This window comes from Leptodactylus fuscus, chromosome 8 (genome assembly GCF_031893055.1).
Source record: "Leptodactylus fuscus isolate aLepFus1 chromosome 8, aLepFus1.hap2, whole genome shotgun sequence".
Taxonomy (NCBI): Eukaryota; Metazoa; Chordata; class Amphibia; order Anura; family Leptodactylidae; genus Leptodactylus; species Leptodactylus fuscus.
Genome location: NC_134272.1, coordinates 89,399,420 through 89,420,599, shown reverse-complemented (window position 1 = coordinate 89,420,599; position 21,180 = coordinate 89,399,420). Strand labels below are relative to the sequence as shown.

The following is a 21,180-nucleotide window of genomic DNA, read 5'->3' as shown; positions in this document are numbered from 1 at the left end:
GGCGCCTCCACCCGCAGTCCCACACCCACCCGCAAACCTGCGCTCAGCAGCCCACACACAATCTCCCCTCACAACGTTATCGCGCGGTGATTGGCTGAGCTGCCTGTCACTCAGCTACATGCTCGCCGCTGATTGGCTGTTGGCGGCTTCTGCTCCCTCCCTGGATGTCGGAGCTCCGGTCTCCAGCGCTGGATGCTGCAGAGCGCACAGGGGAGCGGGAGGAGCGGCAGTCAGTGCTCACATCCCCGGCCGCCAGGATCCCGCCGCCCCGGGCACTGCACCAAGCCCTGCTGCATCTGTGCAGATATCCTGGAGCTCCCTGACGGAATATACAGGAAGGAATCCAGCGGGCGTCCATCTCCAGAGCAGGGGATCCACCCAGAGCCGGCTCTCCCGCCTGCATTGCATTGATCTGCAGCAGGTGCTCCTTATCTGGGCTGTGTACAAGATAGCTGTCACCTTCAGGCCCCAAGTCACACTTGCACCCTCATTCCACTTTTTGCATAGGTGCCTGCTAGGAACCCTGACCATGGGCACCGTCCTGTCCCTGTCGCCGGCCCCGGGCAAAGCTGGACCTTTGGATGATAAGAAGCCTGAGCCCCCGGGGGTAGGTGGCGGTTACCTGGCAATCCCTAATAGCAAAAATGGAGGCAGCAAACCGGAGAAAAGCCTAAAGAGACACTCCGTGCTGATCTCCGCACTCACCTGGAAGAGGTTGGTAGCAGCTTCAGCCAAGAAGAAGAGTGCCAAGAAGATTAACCCCAACCCTGGACCTATTAATGGCCCGTTGCTTCCCAACAACAACCCGGTGGAGCAACTCAACCATGAGAACCTGCGTAAATCTCAGGTCAGTCCTGGTCGGAGGGAACCCAAACCTGTACCTGTCCCTACCGTACCCACCGAAGGCCAGAAGATCCAACAGCAGCAGCTGGTGGCGGTACAGAAGCAGGCGAGCGGCCGGTCCCTCTGCTCGCCACGTAGGGTCATCGTCCAGGCGTCCACTGGGGAGCTCCTCAGATGTCTTGGAGAATTTGTTTGTCGCCGTTGCTATAAACTAAAGGAGCTGAGCCCGGGGGAGCCCACTATGTGGTTCCGTAACGTTGACCGCTCGCTGCTCCTTCAAGGCTGGCAAGACCAAGGCTTCATCACGCCTGCCAACCTGGTGTTTGTCTACCTTCTCTGTAGGGAGGCCATTGGCGATGAACTGTCCACCGAGTACGAGCTTCAAGCCTCCTTCCTCACTTGCCTCTACTTGGCTTATTCCTATATGGGCAATGAAATTTCCTACCCACTCAAGCCCTTCCTGGTGGAGACCGACAAAGAGGTCTTCTGGCAACGTTGCCTGAGCATCATTGACCGTATGAGTGCCAAAATGCTGCAGATCAACTCCGACCCCCACTTTTTCACACAGGTCTTCCAGGATCTGAAGAACGAAGGAGAGACCAGAGAATCCAATGGACACTGGACTATAAATTTGGACCGTTAGGGTCAGAGGTACGGGCTATGGGTAGGGTTGGGTGAGGACAAATCTAGGTATAACCAACAAAATGTCCATGATCAACTTGAAGACTGGTGCGTTAGTCCAGTTCACAAGGCTGCTGACAGGAAATCGGACTGTAATCTACATGGGGGTCATTGCACTGGGTGTTGAGGGATGTTGCCTCATTCATCTGCTGGAAAGGCTTGCAGGGTCTTGCCGGCTGCCCACTGGTAGCAGAAGGGTTAAAAGGAACCCGTCTTTTTTTTTTTTCTGGTTTGAAGGCGCATCACATTTTGTATTTATTTTTTTATTTATTTTAGTTTGCTAATTTAAGTCGATGGCTTGAAGGTCGTCCTGTAGATCATCGAGACCCATCAGCCAGCTTAGCAGACCCCACTGCTCCTACATTTTGGTGTTTTCTCACTTGCACCAGGTGGTTGTTATGATCCATTTCTCCTTCAGGTCAGATTGGGAAGGAAGGCATCAAGTCTCCAAAGCTATTCTATCCATAAATAGTTTCCTGTGCCCCCCTCTGCCCACCACCAGGAGCATAGAGATCCCATCCATCACACACTAAAGCCCCCCTACAACTAGTACGGATGGCCATAAGGGCCCATGTACCCACCGGGGGTTTAGGTTGGGGTTTATTTTTATTACTGACATTGGGATTCAGCTTGTTTTCTATCAGATGGGGCTGCCCCCCCATCCCACCCCACAGGTATATATGTGTCCATAGGGCAGGGTTTCTAGGCTGATGATCAGGGTGTGAACCCCCGAGGCTGGACATTGCATATTTCAGATTATCAAACACCTCATAGTATGTATGAATGTAACAAATACCGGAACACACAAGAAATGCCGCAATATGTCTGACATGAAGCTGTTTAATGTGCCAACGGTGTTCAAATGTACAAAACAAAAAGCGTATTGTTTTATATTGTAAAAAAAAAAAGAACATAAAGTGATTGGATCTCTTACCGAGTGTCTGGCTTTCTTGGGTTTATGGATGTGTGTAATCTCTATTGGAGTTGTGTGCATTATATACCGTCAGTGGGTGTATTATATACTATACGTGTGGTGGTTTCTATAAGCAGATGATGAGGTGGTCTATATGTATATATGTGTGCGTGACCGCTGACTATCCTGTAGAGGAATTATTGATTCTCAGCCATCTATATATTTACTATCCATTTCATACGTATTGAATTTATCTTATATCTAACTTTGGTTGATGTCGTATCTCTTCTATCCGTATATCCATCTCATATATTATGTATCTATTTCATATCTATCTATTCTTAGCTATATCCCATATCTATCTCATGATATCTGTTATCTGTAAGTGAAACTTTTATCTATCCATCTATTTATCTCCCATATATATGTATTGTTGTCTAAATTATCTATCTTCTATCCGTCTCTGTTAGATGTGTCCATCCTCTATCTCGCTTATATCTATATATCCATTTCATTTTCTACATCTGTTTCCTATTTGTTCTATCTATCTCCTATCTATCTATCTCCTATCTATCTATCCATCTATCTCATATCTATCTCTTCCCCTATGTAGAGGAGCAGTAATGTCAGGTGATCGGTGACGGTTGCAGTGAATGGCGCTGCGGTATCTCCCACCCACACTGGAATTATTATCCATAATTTATATCCAGTATATTTCATGCAGCAGAAGCGTCCTCGGTAACAAAGGCCTGGTGCTGGTAATGCTTCTCTGTGGCGGCTCCATCCTCCGCTGGCTGCGCACAAGGCTGTAGTCAGGCAGCTCGCTGTCCATGGTGCTGAAGTGTTACACCAGTCATTCCTGTTTATTTTATTATTCTATTAATGGGATTATTCGCTGTGTGTAACTGAGCCATTGGCCAATCCTGTCTTCAGTCCACGATTGAGGCCTCGTGTAGAACCTGACGGCGTGATGGCTGGACGTATTTTTAACCCTTAAGTACTATCATGGTGCCTATCATGTGTATTATAGCGGTGTAGGATAGACACCATGATGGTACTTAAGGGTTAAGACTGGTTACAATACAATCTATATGATGTAACCCCTAATTTGGGGCCTTGAACTGACATAGCTTTATTTGGTGGCCTTTTTTTTCTTTTTTTGGCTACATAGAATTTGATTTAAAATATTACATTTTTACAGTTTTTGGGTTGTTTTTTTTTGGTTTTTTTTGGGGGGGGGTTACTTTTTAGGTTTTGTTTTTCACAATGTTCCCTTGTGCGGTATGAATGATAATAGTTTGTAATATTTTACGTCAGACCGTTTTTACTTTTCCATGGATTGTCTGATATTTATTCTGTATACGAGATAGATTTATTATATTTTTTTTTTTTTTTTTTTTTAACAGCATTTATTTAATAGGAAAGACTTATCGTGTCTTGTAGGCACCACACATTAAAAATTCACAATTTTTGCGCAAAATTGTGACTTTTTATTCAGGTTTCTGATCATTTAGGCCAGTGTACTGGTAGAAACGAGGCCTAAAATCTAGGCCAGATACAAATCAAGCCTAGACCTGGGCCTGAGGAGGTGTCAATGAGGCGGTGCTGGGATTCTCAGGCCTGACATATAGAATACTGGATTAGATCATTCACCCTATTAGGGCAGATTTATGATCCTGACAAAAAGGTGGGGAAAAATCGTTGCCCATAGCAAACAATCACAGCGCAGCTTTCATTTTTCAAGGACAGAATACAGAATGAAAGCTACACTCTGATTGGTTGCTATGGGCATCATAGATAGTGGCGCCATTATTGTACAATATAAATTATTATAGTTGGCTTTTTAGGTTTTTTTTACTTTTCTACTTTAGGTTTTTTGTGTTTATTTGGCTATTTTAGTTCTTTTACGTTCCACTCCATGCGGTTGCCTTATACTCTGGTATTGTAGTGTATTTTGCTTCCTCTTATAGGGCCTGGTACGAGTACAGGCCTCACTGACATGGACACATATCATCACCCCACGGTCACACATGTAGGGGTGCTGATGGGTGACAGTGAGAGCCCCATGTCCTGTCTAACCACTTAAATATTGGGATTGCTGTTGCCCCTTTCATCCAATGGGTAAGGGTACGTTCACACTAACGTTATTATAGTCCATTGCGTTCATCCGTTATAGGATCAGACCAACGGACTTTACTATTAATAGCCCCCTCTGTCTGTAACCATTCCCATTTACTTCCATCATGTCTGTTTACTCATTTTGTAATTTCTTTTTCTAGTATTAGAATGAATGCAGATGGCCCTGACAAGACTGTTCACTGTTAAGTCCATTGCTCTCATCCTGTGATGTATAAGAGCAACAGACATAGTGTCAAAGCTCCCTTATACAGCTTGTCCAGGATACTTTTTTTTTTTTTTTTTTTGTTAAAGTAGGCTGTAAGAGGTGAAAAAAGATTATTTTTTTTAAGATACATATATAGTCACCTGTCCCCAGTGCTCCAGTGACCTCACAGTGCAGTCTGTCCCTTCCGCTGTTTGGGCGATCACATGAACATTGACACCAACCTGCAGCCTAAAGAAAGGACCCAGGGATGTCTTTGGCCTCAACGTTCATGTGCGGAGGAGACTTCTGCCAGAAGAAAACGCTGTAGGATACTGTACAGTCACCATGTACATACATTACATTATTTATCCTGTACTGTTCCTGAGTTATATCCTGTGTTATACCCCAGAGCTGCGCTCACTATTCTGCTGGTACAGTCACTGTGTACATACATTACATTACTTATCCTGTATTATTCTCCAGAGCTGCGCTCACTATTCTGCTGGTGCAGTCACTGTGTACATACATTACATTACTTATCCTGTATTATACTCCAGAGCTGCGCTCACTATTCTGCTGGTACAGTCACTGTGTACATACATTACATTACTTATCCTGTATTATACTCCAGAGCTGCGCTAACTATTCTGCTGGTACAGTCACTGTGTACATACATTACATTACTTACCCTGTATTATACCCCAGAGCTGCGCTCACTATTCTGCTGGTGCAGTCACTGTGTACATACATTACATTACTTATCCTGTATTATACTCCAGAGCTGCGCTCACTATTCTGCTGGTGCAGTCACTGTGTACATACATTACATTACTTATCCTGTATTATACTCCAGAGCTGCGCTCACTATTCTGCTGGTGCAGTCACTGTGTACATACATTACATTACTTATCCTGTATTATACTCCAGAGCTGCGCTCACTATTCTGCTGGTACAGTCACTGTGTACATACATTACATTACTTATCCTGTATTATACTCCAGAGCTGCGCTCACTATTCTGCTGGTGCAGTCACTGTGTACATACATTACATTACTTATCCTGTATTATACTCCAGAGCTGCGCTCACTATTCTGCTAGTACAGTCACTGTGTACATACATTACTTATCCTGTATTATACTCCAGAGCTGCGCTCATTATTCTGCTGGTGCAGTCACTGTGTACATACATTACATTACTTATCCTGTACTATACTCCAGAGCTGCGCTCACTATTCTGCTGGTGCAGTCACTGTGTACATACATTACATTACTTATCCTGTATTATACTCCAGAGCTGCGCTCACTATTCTGCTTGTACAGTCACTGTGTACATACATTACATTACTTATCCTGTATTATACTCCAGAGCTGCGCTCACTATTCTGCTGGTAGTCACTGTGTACATACATTACATTACTTATCCTGTATTATACCCCAGATCTGTGCTCACTATTCTGCTGGTACAGTCACTGTGTACATACATTACATTACTTATCCTGCATTATACTCCAGAGCTGCGCTCACTATTCTTCTCGTGAATATCCTGGACAATCCTTTTAAGACCTGATCACACAGTGGAATTTCACACTTATTTTGAGACCAAAATTGACACCCAAATGCTGTCCTGTTTCTGCCTCCCATTGTTTTCAATGAAAGGCAGAGATCGCAGTTGTTGAAAAAATAAACCCCTCCTCAATCCTGCCACAAAACCCGTGGTACAAGCCACTGCGCTGTCATTCATCTGACCCTAACCCGCGGGAGGAAGCTGACGCTTACTGGTGTGGGAATGTTGCCAATTGTCCCCACCTTTATACCTGTATAGCCCCCCCCCCCCCCCCGCCCTACTGTATTCATGTTCCTGTTTTACCCGCCCTCACCCCCTGGGCCTTTTCATATGTTAACAGAGGCAGCTACGATTTCCACTTGGGCAAACAGATACTACTACTCTCATCGGCCAGTATTGGTTAGGGGGGTACGCTGTCAGGACTGCTGTGATTTGAGGGGGGTAATGACATTATATGATAACTTCAGTCCACTTCATGTACAATGGTGCAGGTTACTTAGTACTTGTAGCCTTATTACTATAATGTGCCGCCATCCCTGCACCAGGGTTGCAATAATTCTCTTATATGTGATTATTTCTTCAGTCTCCCGACTCTATTATACTAATACAATGTTCAGTAAGTGGAGACTGCAAATGAAATCTGTATATTTCCAAAGCGCTTAACATCAGGGATTATTGTGCTCTTGAAATTCTCATTCACGCTGAGCTGCAACATTGCTGCGTCCCATAATCTATTTTTATATAGTCGGGGGATGTTCTCTGGAGACGGCTTTGTGCGCTTATTTTTAGGTTGTCCTTTTTGTTGAGTTCTTATTTTGATTTGCAGTTTGCGATAATGAGAAGTGATTAACATCCTACAGCAAAATGTCAGGACATTGGCTGTTTGTAAAAAATCCACCATACTTTATACTGCAGCTTCTATAACACTTGTTCGGATGAAAATAGGGGATCTTGCTCTAGTGCCACATTTTGGAAGGTCGCTCCCTATTGATCAATGTTTGCTATTCCTAAAACCAAGTTGTATAATAGGGGGAAAAAGCCAAACAGGAGCAGCTTTCCCTTTTTTCACCAAAGAGGACAAATTTGCAAATTCTTTTACTAAAATTCATAATAAAATTTGGATGCTCTAATAAGTGTCTGTACGCTCCTCCTAACGGAAACAGAGTACCCCTTCTGTGACCTCTTACCCAGTCAGAAAGTACCCAGCTTTGTACTGAAGAGAGAAAGCGTTCAGCTCTAGAGTATAATACAAGATGTAACTCCGACTCAGTACAGGATAAGTAATGTATGTACACAGTGACTGCACCAGCAGAATAGTGAGCGCAGCTCTGGAGTATAATACAGGATAAGTAATGTAATGTATGTACACAGTGACTGTACCAGCGGAATAGTGAGTGCAGCTCTGGAGTATAATACAGGATAAGTAATGTAATGTATGTACACAGTGACTGTACCAGCAGAATAGTGAGTGCAGCTCTGGAGTATAATACAGGACAAGTAATGTAATGTATGTACACAGTGACTGCACCAGCAGAATAGTGAGCGCAGCTCTGGAGTATAATACAGGATAAGTAATGTAATGTATGTACACAGTGACTGTACCGGCAGAATAGTGAGTGCAGCTCTGGAGTATAATACAGGATAAGTAATGTAATGTATGTACACAGTGACTGTACCGGCAGAATAGTGAGCGCAGCTCTGGAGTATAATACAGGATAAGTAATGTAATGTATGTACACAGTGACTGTACCGGCAGAATAGTGAGCGCAGCTCTGGAGTATAATACAGGATAAGTAATGTAATGTATGTACACAGTGACTGTACCGGCAGAATAGTGAGCGCAGCTCTGGAGTATAATACAGGATAAGTAATGTAATGTATGTACACAGTGACTGTACCGGCAGAATAGTGAGCGCAGCTCTGGAGTATAATACAGGATAAGTCATGTAATGTATGTACACAGTGACTGTACCAGCAGAATAGTGAGCGCAGCTCTGTCATATAATACAGGATAAGTAATGTATGTACACAGTGACTGCACCAGCAGAATAGTGAGCGCAGCTCTGTTGTATAATACAGGATAAGTAATGTAATGTATGTACACAGTGACTGTACCAGCAGAATAGTGAGCGCAGCTCTGTCATATAATACAGGATAAGTAATGTATGTACACAGTGACTGCACCGGCAGAATAGTGAGCGCAGCTCTGGAGTATAATACAGGATAAGTAATGTAATGTATGTACACAGTGACTGTACCAGCAGAATAGTGAGCACAGCTCTGGAGTATAATACAGGATAAGTAATGTAATGTATGTACACAGTGACTGTACCAGCAGAACAGTGAGCGCAGCTCTGTTGTATAATACAGGATGTAACTCAGGATCAGTACAGGATAAGTAATCACTACACATACACAGTGACTCCACAAGATGAATTATAAATTCAGCTCTGTAGTATAATCTAGTAACAGTATCAGTACAGATTATGTATATTCATGTATTTACAAAGATGATTATATGAATACATTACTGTTACATGGTGTTTAGAGATGAACTTACACTTTTGATGGAACTTGGTAACCTTTCTCATGTATCTCCGATCTATATGATGGGGTTTTTGTTATAGCAGAACGTTTACCTCCACTAAATGGTTTCTGGTGTTTTCGTTGGCAGGTTGAGATGTCATTTACTGAAGTTAGTTCTGCCTACAATTACTGCATTGATATACTGTATTGTACAGAAGCTGAGCTGCATGCTTGCAGACAAATTCACAGATTAGAAGTAAATAAAGTTATTACTGCAGACTATATCCAGACATACAGAGCGGAGGTTTGATGCATTGAGTAATATTTGGCCTTACTATAGTCAACGATTGAGGCTACTTGCCAAAGTGTGGGGTTATCAAATGTTCCAAACCATCAGAAAGCATATACATACATACATACATACATATAGTACATACACAACCATGTATCATGTTTCTTAGTCTACATGAAGACATATCAAGGATACAACAACGTGATCCACATCTATATTAAAGGACCTGTCCACTGTTGCAACCAATCTTTATTGCTACGTGCATCTACATAAAAAAGTGAATCCACTTTGCAATCAGTCTTCATTATAATTCTCCTCCTGTTTGCTGTGTACAGTGCCTATGCAGTCATTTGTGTCTCCATGGTAACAGACTACAAGCAAATACTGGGTAGTCTGACTTTAAGTAGGGTCATAACTAAAGGGGGAGCCAACAAGCCACTTCTATGTATTTAGATACAGGGAACCTTTGCTCGAGTGATGAAAAGTCTACCTACAGCTCGTAGGGTTATAGGTTGGGCTGGATGGACTGATGTCTTTATCCAACCTTATCTACTATGTAACTATATCTACAGTGTTGGCCAAAACTATTGGCCCCCCTGCAGTCCTGTCAGATAATCCTCGCTGTCCCCCAGATAATGATTACAAGCACAAACTCTTTGGTAATATCTTCATTTATTTTGCTTGCAATGAAAAAACACAAAAGAGAATGAAAAAAAAGTCACATCATTGATCATTTTACACAAAACTCCAGAACTGGTGCGGACAGAAGTATTGGCGCCCTCAGCCTAATACTTGGTAGCACAACCTTTAGACACAATAACTGCGCACAACCGCTCCCGTTAACCAGCAATGAGTTTCTTACAAGGCTCTGCTGGAATCTTAGACCCTTCTTCTTTGGCAAACTGCTCGCGGTCCCCCCTGAGATGTGAAGGGGGCCTTCTCCAAACTGCCCCCAAGAGATCTCTCCCCCTCCCCCACAGGTGTTCTATGGGATTCAGGGCTGGACTCATTGCTGCCACTTTACAAGTCTCCAGGGCTTTCTCTCACCACCATTTTCTAGTGCTGACCTGAAGTGTGTTTTGGGTCCTTGTCCTGCTGGAAGAGCCCTGACCTCTGAGGGAGACCCCGCTTTCTCACACTGGGCCCTACATGATGCTGCACAATGTGTTGGTCGTCTTCAGACTTCATAATGCCATGCACACGGTCAAGCAGTCCAGTGCCAGAGGCAGCAAAGCAACCCCAAACCATCAGGGACCTCCGCCATGTCTGACTGTAGGGGGCGTCTTCTTCTCTTTGAAGGCCTCTCTTTTTTTCCTGTAATCTCTATGTTGAGGCCTTTTCCTACTTTTGTCTCCTCTGACCAGAGAACATTCTTCCAGAACGGTTTTGGCTTTCTCAGGTAAGTTTTGGCAAACTCCAGCCTGGCTTATGTCTCTGGGTAAGAAGTGGGGTCTTCCTGGGTCTCCTACCATACAGTCCCTTCTCATTCAGATGCTGACACTGGATAGTACGGGGTGACACTGTTGTACCCTCGGACTGCAGGGCAGCTTGGACTTGTTTGGATGTTAGTCAAGGTTCTTTATCCACCATCCGCACAATCTTACGTTGAAATCTCTCGGCAATGTTTCTTTTGCGTCCACATCTAGGGAGGTTAGCCACAGGGCCATGGGCTTTACACTTCTTGATGACACTGCGCACGGTAGACACAGGAACATTCAGGGCTTTGGAGATGGACTTGTAGCCTTGAGATTGCTCAGGCTTCCTCACAATTTTGCTTTTCAAGTCCTCAGACAGTTCTTTGGTTTTCTTTCTTTTCTCCATGCTCAATGTGGTCACACAAGGACACAGGACAGAGGTGGAGTCAACTTTAATCCATTTCAACTGGCTGCAAGTGTGATTTAGTTATTGCCACCACCTGTTAGGTGCCTCAGGTAAGTAGCAGGTACTGTTAATTACACAAATTAGAGAAGCATCACATGATTTTTCAAACCGTGCCAATACATTTGTCCACCCCCTTTTTATGTTTGGTGTGGAATTATATCCAATTTGGCTTTTTGAGAATTCTTTTTGTGGTTTTCCATTGAAGACAAAATAAATGAAGAAAATACCAAAGAATTTATGATTGCAATCATTATCTGGAAGAACACGAGTATTATCTGACAGAATTGCAGGGGTGCCAATACTTTTGGCCAACACTGAAGCTCTACATAAAGCCTCACAATAGGTATGTCCCTTTCTCGAGAGCTCCTGTTCATGTTACCATGGCTGAGTCTTTGGCGGTATTATTTCTAGCAGCCATTGATTATGACGCCTCCTTCCTGCTGTGATTAGGATCATTACATTAGGTATAATCTGGTAAATTTAATATAAAGCGTTGCTACAGCAGATCACAATCGCCTCCTTCAGTTTTACTATTTCTTACATCAGTCACTGTTATTAAAGGAAGTCCCAGTTACTGACTTCCCCAAATGCAGAAAACCGTCCAGGGACACCCCCAAAGCTGCAAGAACCATTGTGGGCTGGTTATGTGACACTGCCATGAAAATAAGGCCTGTAGGCAAGTATGAAATATAAGATCCAGGCCTGTCTTCTATCCCCTGACACAACTTCCAGATGTGCTGGACTGATGGAGTGGTCACCCAGTGACTTCTATAAACCATCGGCTGATCATAGGAAACTATTCATCAAAGAGACTCCAAAAACAGCTACACTCGTGTCCATGGGCTGTGTCTGGTATTCAAATAATGAGCTGCAATACTGGACACAACCAAGGACCAGAGTGCTGCTGTTATTGCAAAAAAGAATATATATATATATATTTATATCTGGCTGAATAAGGGATCTGACCACTGGTACAAGCACAAATATATATCATCTGTTTGAATGTTGTGGCTTTCGCACAGTTTCTGCCACTCCATCTCTATTAACCTGCCAAAGAGAAGCTGAATGCAACAACATAAAGAAAGGAATAATACAATCCAATGCAGAGAGATCAGAATGTTTCCATTACATCAGCTTTCTCACATTTGCTCCCATAATCTTTTGTTCCTGTACAAAGAAGAGCAGAATATCAGCGAGTGACGCATCAGTACAGAGAGCTGCCCCATGTGCTGATCATTCTGGGAAGCCGAACAATAAGTGGCTGCAATCCTGTGCTGTTTAGTATCACAGGAAGTCAGGCCGTGCGCTCTACAGCTGTCTACATTATAACAGTCTGTCTCATATGTTTAATCATATCGGGGCCTCCAGGACATTATTAGTCACTGAGAATATCTCGAAACCAAATATTGTACATGTCTGATACAGTTATGAAATTCCAGAAATAAATCTTCATGAAAAGGTTAGATTGCAACTTGTATCATACTCCAGAGCTGCGCTCACTATTCTGCTGGTACAGTCACTGTGTACATACATTACATTACTTATCCTGTATTATACTCCAGAGCTGCGCTCACTATTCTGCTGGTACAGTCACTGTGTACATACATTACATTACTTATCCTGTATTATACCCCAGAGCTGCGCTCACTATTCTGCTGGTACAGTCACTATGTACATACATTACACTACTTATCCTGTATTATACTCCAGAGCTGCGCTCACTATTCTGCTGGTGCAGTCACTGTGTACATACATTACATTACTTATCCTGTATTATACTCCAGAGCTGCACTCACTATTCTGCTGGTACAGTCACTGTGTACATACATTACATTACTTATCCTGTATTATACTCCAGAGCTGCGCTCACTATTCTGCTGGTACAGTCACTGTGTACATACATTACATTCTACAAGATATTTAACACTTATCCTGTATTATACCCCAGAGCTGCGCTCACTATTCTGCTGGTACAGTCACTGTGTACATACATTACATTACTTATCCTGTATTATACTCCAGAGCTGCGCTCACTATTCTGCTGGTACAGTCACTGTGTACATACATTACATTACTTATCCTGTATTATACACCAGAGCTGCGCTCACTATTCTGCTGGTGCAGTCACTGTGTACATACATTACATTACTTAGCCTGTATTATACTCCAGAGCTGCGCTCACTATTCTGCTGGTGCAGTCACTGTTTACATACATACATTACTTATCCTGTATTATACTCCAGAGCTGCGCTCACTATTCTGCTGGTGCAGTCACTGTGTATATACATTACATTACTTAGCTTGTATTATACTCCAGAGCTGCGCTCACTATTCTGCTGGTACAGTCACTGTGTACATACATTACATTACTTATCCTGTATTGATCCTGAGTTACATTCTGTATTATACTCCAGAGCTGCACTCATTCTTATGCTGGATGGTTTTACCACATTTAGCACTTATTCCCTGTGTAGTAGGTTTGGTGTAATTGTCCAATCTCTGGCTGGTCGATGGAGGGGACTCTTAGTGATCACGAGAAAGAGGATCCTCGGTGTCAGTAGAGCAGTTGTGCACAGGCCTCACTATTATTACATTTATTTCTCAATGAACTCACTTCCAGATAGTTGATCTCCATCAGTCCCACAGAAGTGAATGGGGTGATGTTCGTTCATGGACACTGCCTATCTAATAACATGGGCCACTTGGGTTCTCCATTCTTTTAATCACTGCAGCAGTTGGACCCCTATGAATCAGTCAGTGATCCCCTATCCTATGGCTGTGGGGTGTATTAAGGATGACCTGACCCCTTTAGTGTCTGGACATCTATAACTGTTTAGCGAGAGAAGGTTCGGCGCCCCTATCCACGGTCCGTCCGTGCTCGGAGACAGGAGCATTTTGTAGAACATTGTCTCAGTGTAACAGGCCTGACGCCCACTCATTGAATCAGAACAGCGAGTTCTGGCAAAGAGGCGTGCACTGACTCAGAGCGATAGCAGTGTGCCCGGTACTGAATGAGGGCACACATATGCTGTGGAGGAGACATCGGGTAGCCTACATTCACTGCTTTGTCTTCTAAGGCAAGTGTTGAGCAGATGGATTTATCTGTGGAGTAAGAAGGAGAGGGATGAATCCTGCAGGGGGGCTATAAATTCATCAAATTTATGTAATAAATTAGTAAATAATATTAATATCCAGTCTGTCTGGGATGACGTGAAGAGACAGACGGATTAGTGCAAACAACATCCACAGAAGATCTGGGCTTAGTTCTCCAAGATGGCGGCGGGAGCAACCTCCCTGCCCAGTTCTGCCAAATACTGTCTGCAAGTACCAAGAAGAAAGCGAAGGGCAAAGGTCACCCCGAATATTGATGGGTTTTACATTTCTCTTTTCTTCATTCAGAAGAAAAACTATTAACCCTTCTATTTCCGAAAATATTCTTACCCCTCATGCACACACATGCCTAAAACTTTTGAACAGTTCGTTATTGCTGCATCTTCTGATGCCTTCATGCTTTGTGTTGAGTTGTGTTCATCTTCCTCCATAGTTTGGAATGGACTGTAAGGATCCTTCACCGGGCAGACAAAGAGCAGGTGTTCCCCCTAATACTAAGGTTGGGGATCCTCCTCTACATACAAATCGGCTCATTAGCTGAATGCTGGGTCTCTGGCAGGTCACCGGCTCCTCAGGATGGGCAGTCAGTGGCACAGATTGTGAGCAGCAAGTGCGATACAGATGTCCTCTCCTGCCAAGAATGAAGAGACAACATAACAACAGATTGACAAGGTGGAATTTTCACCCTCACAGGGACAGGGACTCTGCTGAGACCTACATGTGACTATACAGGACAGACTTCTACAATTACCGCTCTGTGCACTGGGAAATTCTCTCAGGCCTTGGCCATGAAAGCAGTAATTCTAAGAAACTATTGATTCATCATGTGAAAGACTGAGAGTATACAAGATGTTCCATCAATATGTAGGGAATTGGAAATTATTGCATTAGGAACCTTCTTAGAAGTCTACTGCTGGAGTCACTGTGTACATACATTACATTACTTATCCTGTATTATACTCCAGAGCTGCACTCACTATTCTGCTGGTACAGTCACTGTGTACATACATTACATTACTTATCCTGTATTATACTCCAGAGCTGCGCTCACTATTCTGCTGATGCAGTCACTGTGTACATACATTACATTACTTATCCTGTATTATACTCCAGAGCTGCGCTCACTATTCTGCTGATGCAGTCACTGTGTACATACATTACATTACTTATCCTGTATTATACTCCAGAGCTGCGCTCACTATTCTGCTGGTGCAGTCACTGTGTACATACATTACATTACTTATCCTGTATTATACTCCAGAGCGGCGCTCACTATTCTGCTGGTGCAGTCACTGTGTACATACATTACATTACTTATCCTGTATTATACTCCAGAGCTGCACTCACTATTCTGCTGGTAGTCACTGTGTACATACATTACATTACTTATCCTGTATTATACTCCAGAGCTGAGCTCACTATTCTGCTGGTACAGTCACTGTGTACATACATTACATTACTTATCCTGTATTATACTCCAGAGCTGCGCTCACTATTCTGCTGGTGCAGTCACTGTGTACATACATTACATTACTTATCCTGTATTATACTCCAGAGCTGAGCTCACTATTCTGCTGGTACAGTCACTGTGTACATACATTACATTATTTATCCTGTATTATACTCCAGAGCTGCGCTCACTATTCTGCTGGTACAGTCACTATGTACATACATTACATTACTTATCCTGTATTATACTCCAGAGCTGCGCTCACTATTCTGCTGGTACAGTCACTGTGTACATACTTTACATTACTTATCCTGTATTATACTCCATAGCTGCGCTCACTATTCTGCTGGTACAGTCTCTGTGTACATACATTACATTACTTATTCTGTATTATACTCCAGAGCTGCGCTCACTATTCTGCTGGTACAGTCACTGTGTACATACATTACATTACTCATCCTGTATTATACTCCAGAGCTGCACTCACTATTCTACTGGTGCAGTCACTGTGTACATACATTACATTACTTATCCTGTATTATACTCAAGAGCTGCGCTCACTATTCTGCTGGTGCAGTCACTGTGTACATACATTACATTACTCATCCTGTATTATACTCCAGAGCTGCACTCACTATTCAGCTGGTACAGTCACTGTGTACATACATTACATTACTTATCCTGTATTATACTCCAGAGCTGCACTCACTATTCTGCTGGTGCAGTCACTGTGTACATACATTACATTACTTATCCTGTATTATACTCCAGAGCTGCACTCACTATTCTGCTGGTACAGTCACTATGTACATACATTACATTACTTATCCTGTATTATACTCCAGAGCTGCGCTCACTATTCTGCTGGTACAGTCACTGTGTACATACATTACATTACTTATCCTGTATTATACTCCAGAGCTGCGCTCACTATTCTGCTGGTACAGTCACTATGTACATACATTACATTACTTATCCTGTATTATACTCCAGAGCTGCGCTCACTATTCTGCTGGTACAGTCACTGTGTACATACTTTACATTACTTATCCTGTATTATACTCCATAGCTGCACTCACTATTCTGCTGGTACAGTCTCTGTGTACATACATTACATTACTTATCCTGTATTATACTCCAGAGCTGCGCTCATTATTCTGCTGGTACAGTCACTGTGTACATACTTTACATTACTTATCCTGTATTATACTCCATAGCTGCACTCACTATTCTGCTGGTACAGTCTCTGTGTACATACATTACATTACTTATCCTGTATTATACTCCAGAGCTGCGCTCACTATTCTGCTGGTGCTGTCACTATGTACATACATTACATTACTTATCCTGTATTATACTCCAGAGCTGCGCTCACTATTCTGCTGGTACAGTCTCTGTGTACATACATTACATTACTTATTCTGTATTATACTCCAGAGCTGCGCTCACTATTCTGCTGGTACAGTCACTGTGTACATACATTACATTACTCATCCTGTATTATACTCCAGAGCTGCACTCACTATTCTACTGGTGCAGTCGCTGTGTACATACATTAAATTACTTATCCTGTATTATACTCCAGAGCTGCGCTCACTATTCTGCTGGTACAGTCACTGTGTACATACATTACATTACTTATCCTGTATTATACTCCAGAGCTGCGCTCACTATTCTGCTGGTGCAGTCACTGTGTACATACATTACATTACTCATCCTGTATTATACTCCAGAGCTGCGCTCACTATTCTGCTGGTGCAGTCACTGTGTACATACATTACATTACTTATCCTGTATTATACTCAAGAGCTGCGCTCACTATTCTGCTGGTGCAGTCACTGTGTACATACATTACATTACTCATCCTGTATTATACTCCAGAGCTGCGCTCACTATTCTGCTGGTGCAGTCACTGTGTACATACATTACATTACTTATCCTGTATTATACTCCAGAGCTGCGCTCACTATTCTGCTGGTGCAGTCACTGTGTACATACATTACATTACTTATCCTGTATTATACTCCAGAGCTGCGCTCACTATTCTGCTGGTACAGTCACTGTGTACATACATTACATTACTTATCCTGTATTATACTCCAGAGCTGCACTCACTATTCAGCTGGTACAGTCACTGTGTACATACATTACATTACTTATCCTGTATTATACTCCAGAGCTGCGCTCACTATTCTGCTGGTGCAGTCACTGTGTACATACATTACATTACTTATCCTGTATTATACTCTAGAGCTGCATTTACAATTCTGCTGGTTACAATTGGAAAAGTTGGAAACATTGTTGACAGATATAACCTAGCTGAGCTCCTATAATGCTGAGGACATTTACTATTTCTTTCCATTTCTGTAAAGATGCAATTTCTTAAAATGCAAATAACCAGAGCTTGTTCTGTGCAATGATTTGGGATACTGTCAGATTTCAGCTCTGAAGCCTGCAGAACTACAGCTTTGGTGTGTAATACAGTTACAATACTTTCGGTAGGTAGTGTCACTTACACTATGCTATGTGGAACAGGATCCTTGGATTGGTGAACAGTCTTACATTTCAGGACCATGGACAGCACGATGGAGCTTTGTATGAACCTGTATAAATATATGGAGGGTAGAATTAGGGGTGGAAGGCGCTGGGAATTGACAAAATACACTCTCCAGTATAGGAGGAGACCGATTGTGATGGCTAAGTGCTTGCAGATATCCATAAGACAGCTAGCCCATCCTGAGTCTCTCTGCTCAACCTATTATTATGCATCAAACGATTTCGGCTACTAAGTGCTGTCTGCCCACTTAGCAATATGATTTGAGTCTGTAGCCGGAGCTGCCAGCTGGCACTAGTCTGGTGCTGTCAGTCTGGCTGGAGCAGAACTGGGGCTATTTAATATACACAGCCAGCAGCGATCATGCACAAGCAGCAATCTCCTCAATAAAAAGCAAATCTTGTATGGATGGGTGTAATAGAATAAAATGTTCCAGCAGGCAGGACCCCTCCCCCAACTCCCCTGATAGGAGGGTCATTAACATTCTCCCCGGCCGGTCAGTAATGGATATAATTGCAAATAATACAAATCAGTGATGCAAATTAAACGTCTCCAGTTGTTCGGTAGATAATTTGACCCCCTAAGAATCGACCGCTTATGTAATACCCTGATCTTCCCGTATGTCCAATTTCATCTAGGGACAATATTGACGGATTTATTTCTGGAGATCAAAGTGGTGTTAGAGGAACCTGCCAGGAGTCGACACTCCGAACGCTACCCCTTTCTGGTTGGTATACCATTGCCTTAGAGCAGGGGTAGGGAACCTTCGGCTCTCCAGCTGCTGTGAAACTACAACTCCCAGCATGCTCCATTCACTTCCATCGGAGTTCCAAGAACAGCAGAGCAAGTATACACGCTGGGAGTTGTAGTTTTGCAACGGCTGGAGAGCCGTACGTTCCCTACCCCTGCCTTAGAGGATCATATATAAAGTATGAACACAACCCAATGTTATATATGGTAAACTATAATGTCAAATTTAAAGGGCAACCCTGCCCAAATGACCTAAATCCTCTGTTATTTTATTACCCTCCATATGATCCATTATGACCATAAATAAATCATATTATTAATTTATTATATCATATTATCCCTTAATTACAAAAATGCTGGTATTCAAGGTGTTTTCTATGTTGATAAGCCCTGTATTAAATGATGAACTGCTGTGGATCACTTGATCACTCTGCAGCTGAAGACTCCAGTGATTGGCGGCCACTGCTGGAGAAATGTGGAATTACATGGTGTCTCATCAGTTAGATGGATGACCATGTTATATATCATTGAACTGACTCCAGGAGCTCCTATTATCAGTGACCTTCCATTTTTTTTTCTATTCCTTACCTGATACATTACTGTATCTAATCTGTCCTTGTCTGCATGATATGTGAGGTCAGATTAAATAACAGCATAAAAATATTCCAGGTACAAACATAACCCTATAAGATATAGCAAACTGTAATGTAAAAGTGAATGTACAACCCTGCTCCAAAATACCTGCAAATTACAGCTGAGTTAAAAATGGCAGGTTATAAATATAACACAGCGATCCAGGATTTCCACACAGACTTGAGTCCTGATCTTTTTGCTACAATGTCACTGCGGGCCTCTGCAGCAACGTCTTGTCAGGTCATAACATGGGATTAGGGATCCAGGTGGGGATTAGCAATTACAGCAGATTTATTCTAAGATCTGATAATTATAAGGCGGCAGAGGACAAACAGCAGCAACCTCTACAACCGCGCTCAGAGGCAGCCTGCTCATTGGACAGGCACCATAGGTTTTTTGGAGCAGTTTGGGAAACGTGACGCAAGTGAGAATAATCTCCAGAATAGAGAGAAAGTCAACATGTTATTATAGGTTTATAAAAAGAGAATTAAACAGAGACCTGAGAAGACTGGAAAACACAGAAGAGACAGAGAAAATCACAGCTAGCAACAAAATGCTGAAGGATACTACGATATTATTCACAATGGTGCAACAGGTTATTGGATATAAAATATAGATACTATAATACTATCTCCTACATAGAAGAATATAACTACTATAATACTGCCCCTACATAGAAGAATATAACTAGTATAATACTGCCCCTATGTACAAGAATATAACTACTATAATACTACCCCTATGTACAAGAATATAACTACTATAATACTACCGCCTATGTACAAGAATATAACTACTATAATACTACTCCTATGTACAAGAATATAACTACTATAATACTACTCCTATGTACAAGAATATAACTACTATAATACTACTCCTATGTACAAGAATATAACTACTATAATACTACTCCTATGTACAAGAATATAACTACTATAATACTGCTCCTATGTACAAGAATATAACTACTATAATACTGCTCCTATGTACAAGAATATAACTACTATAATACTACTCCTATGTACAAGAATATAACTACTATAATACTACTCCTATGTACAAGAATATAACTACTATAATACTACTCCTATGTACAAGAATATAACTACTATAATACTACTCCTATGTACAAGAATATAACTACTATAATACTACTCCTATGTACAAGAATATAACTACTATAATACTACTCCTATGTACAAGAATATAACTACTATAATACTACCTCCTATGTACAAGAATATAACTACTATAATACTACTCCTATGTACAAGAATATAACTACTATAATACTACCTCCTATGTACAAGAATATAACTACTATAATACTACTCCTATGTACAAGAATATAACTACTATAATACTACTCCTATGTACAAGAATATAACTACTATAATACTACTCCTATGTACAAGAATATAACTACTATAATACTACCTCCTATGTACAAGAATATAACTACTATAATACTACTCCTATGTACAAGAATATAACTACTATAATACTACTCCTATGTACAAGAATATAACTACTATAATACTGCTCCTATGTACAAGAATATAACTACTATAATACTACTCCTATGTACAAGAATATAACTACTATAATACTACCTCCTATGTACAAGAATATAACTACTATAATACTACTCCTATG

The 21,180-nt window shown here is 42.0% G+C and overlaps 1 protein-coding gene across 1 annotated transcript; it reads left to right on the top strand.

The window, feature by feature from the left end:
• The first annotated feature begins 211 nt into the window (after nt 1–211).
• On the top strand, nt 212–2,457 carry CDK5R2 (cyclin dependent kinase 5 regulatory subunit 2). The gene has a single exon (XM_075284590.1). The coding sequence runs from the start codon at nt 530–532 to the stop codon at nt 1,484–1,486; it is 957 nt and encodes a 318-aa protein (XP_075140691.1). The 5' UTR covers nt 212–529; the 3' UTR covers nt 1,487–2,457.
• The last annotated feature ends 18,723 nt before the right edge of the window (nt 2,458–21,180 follow it).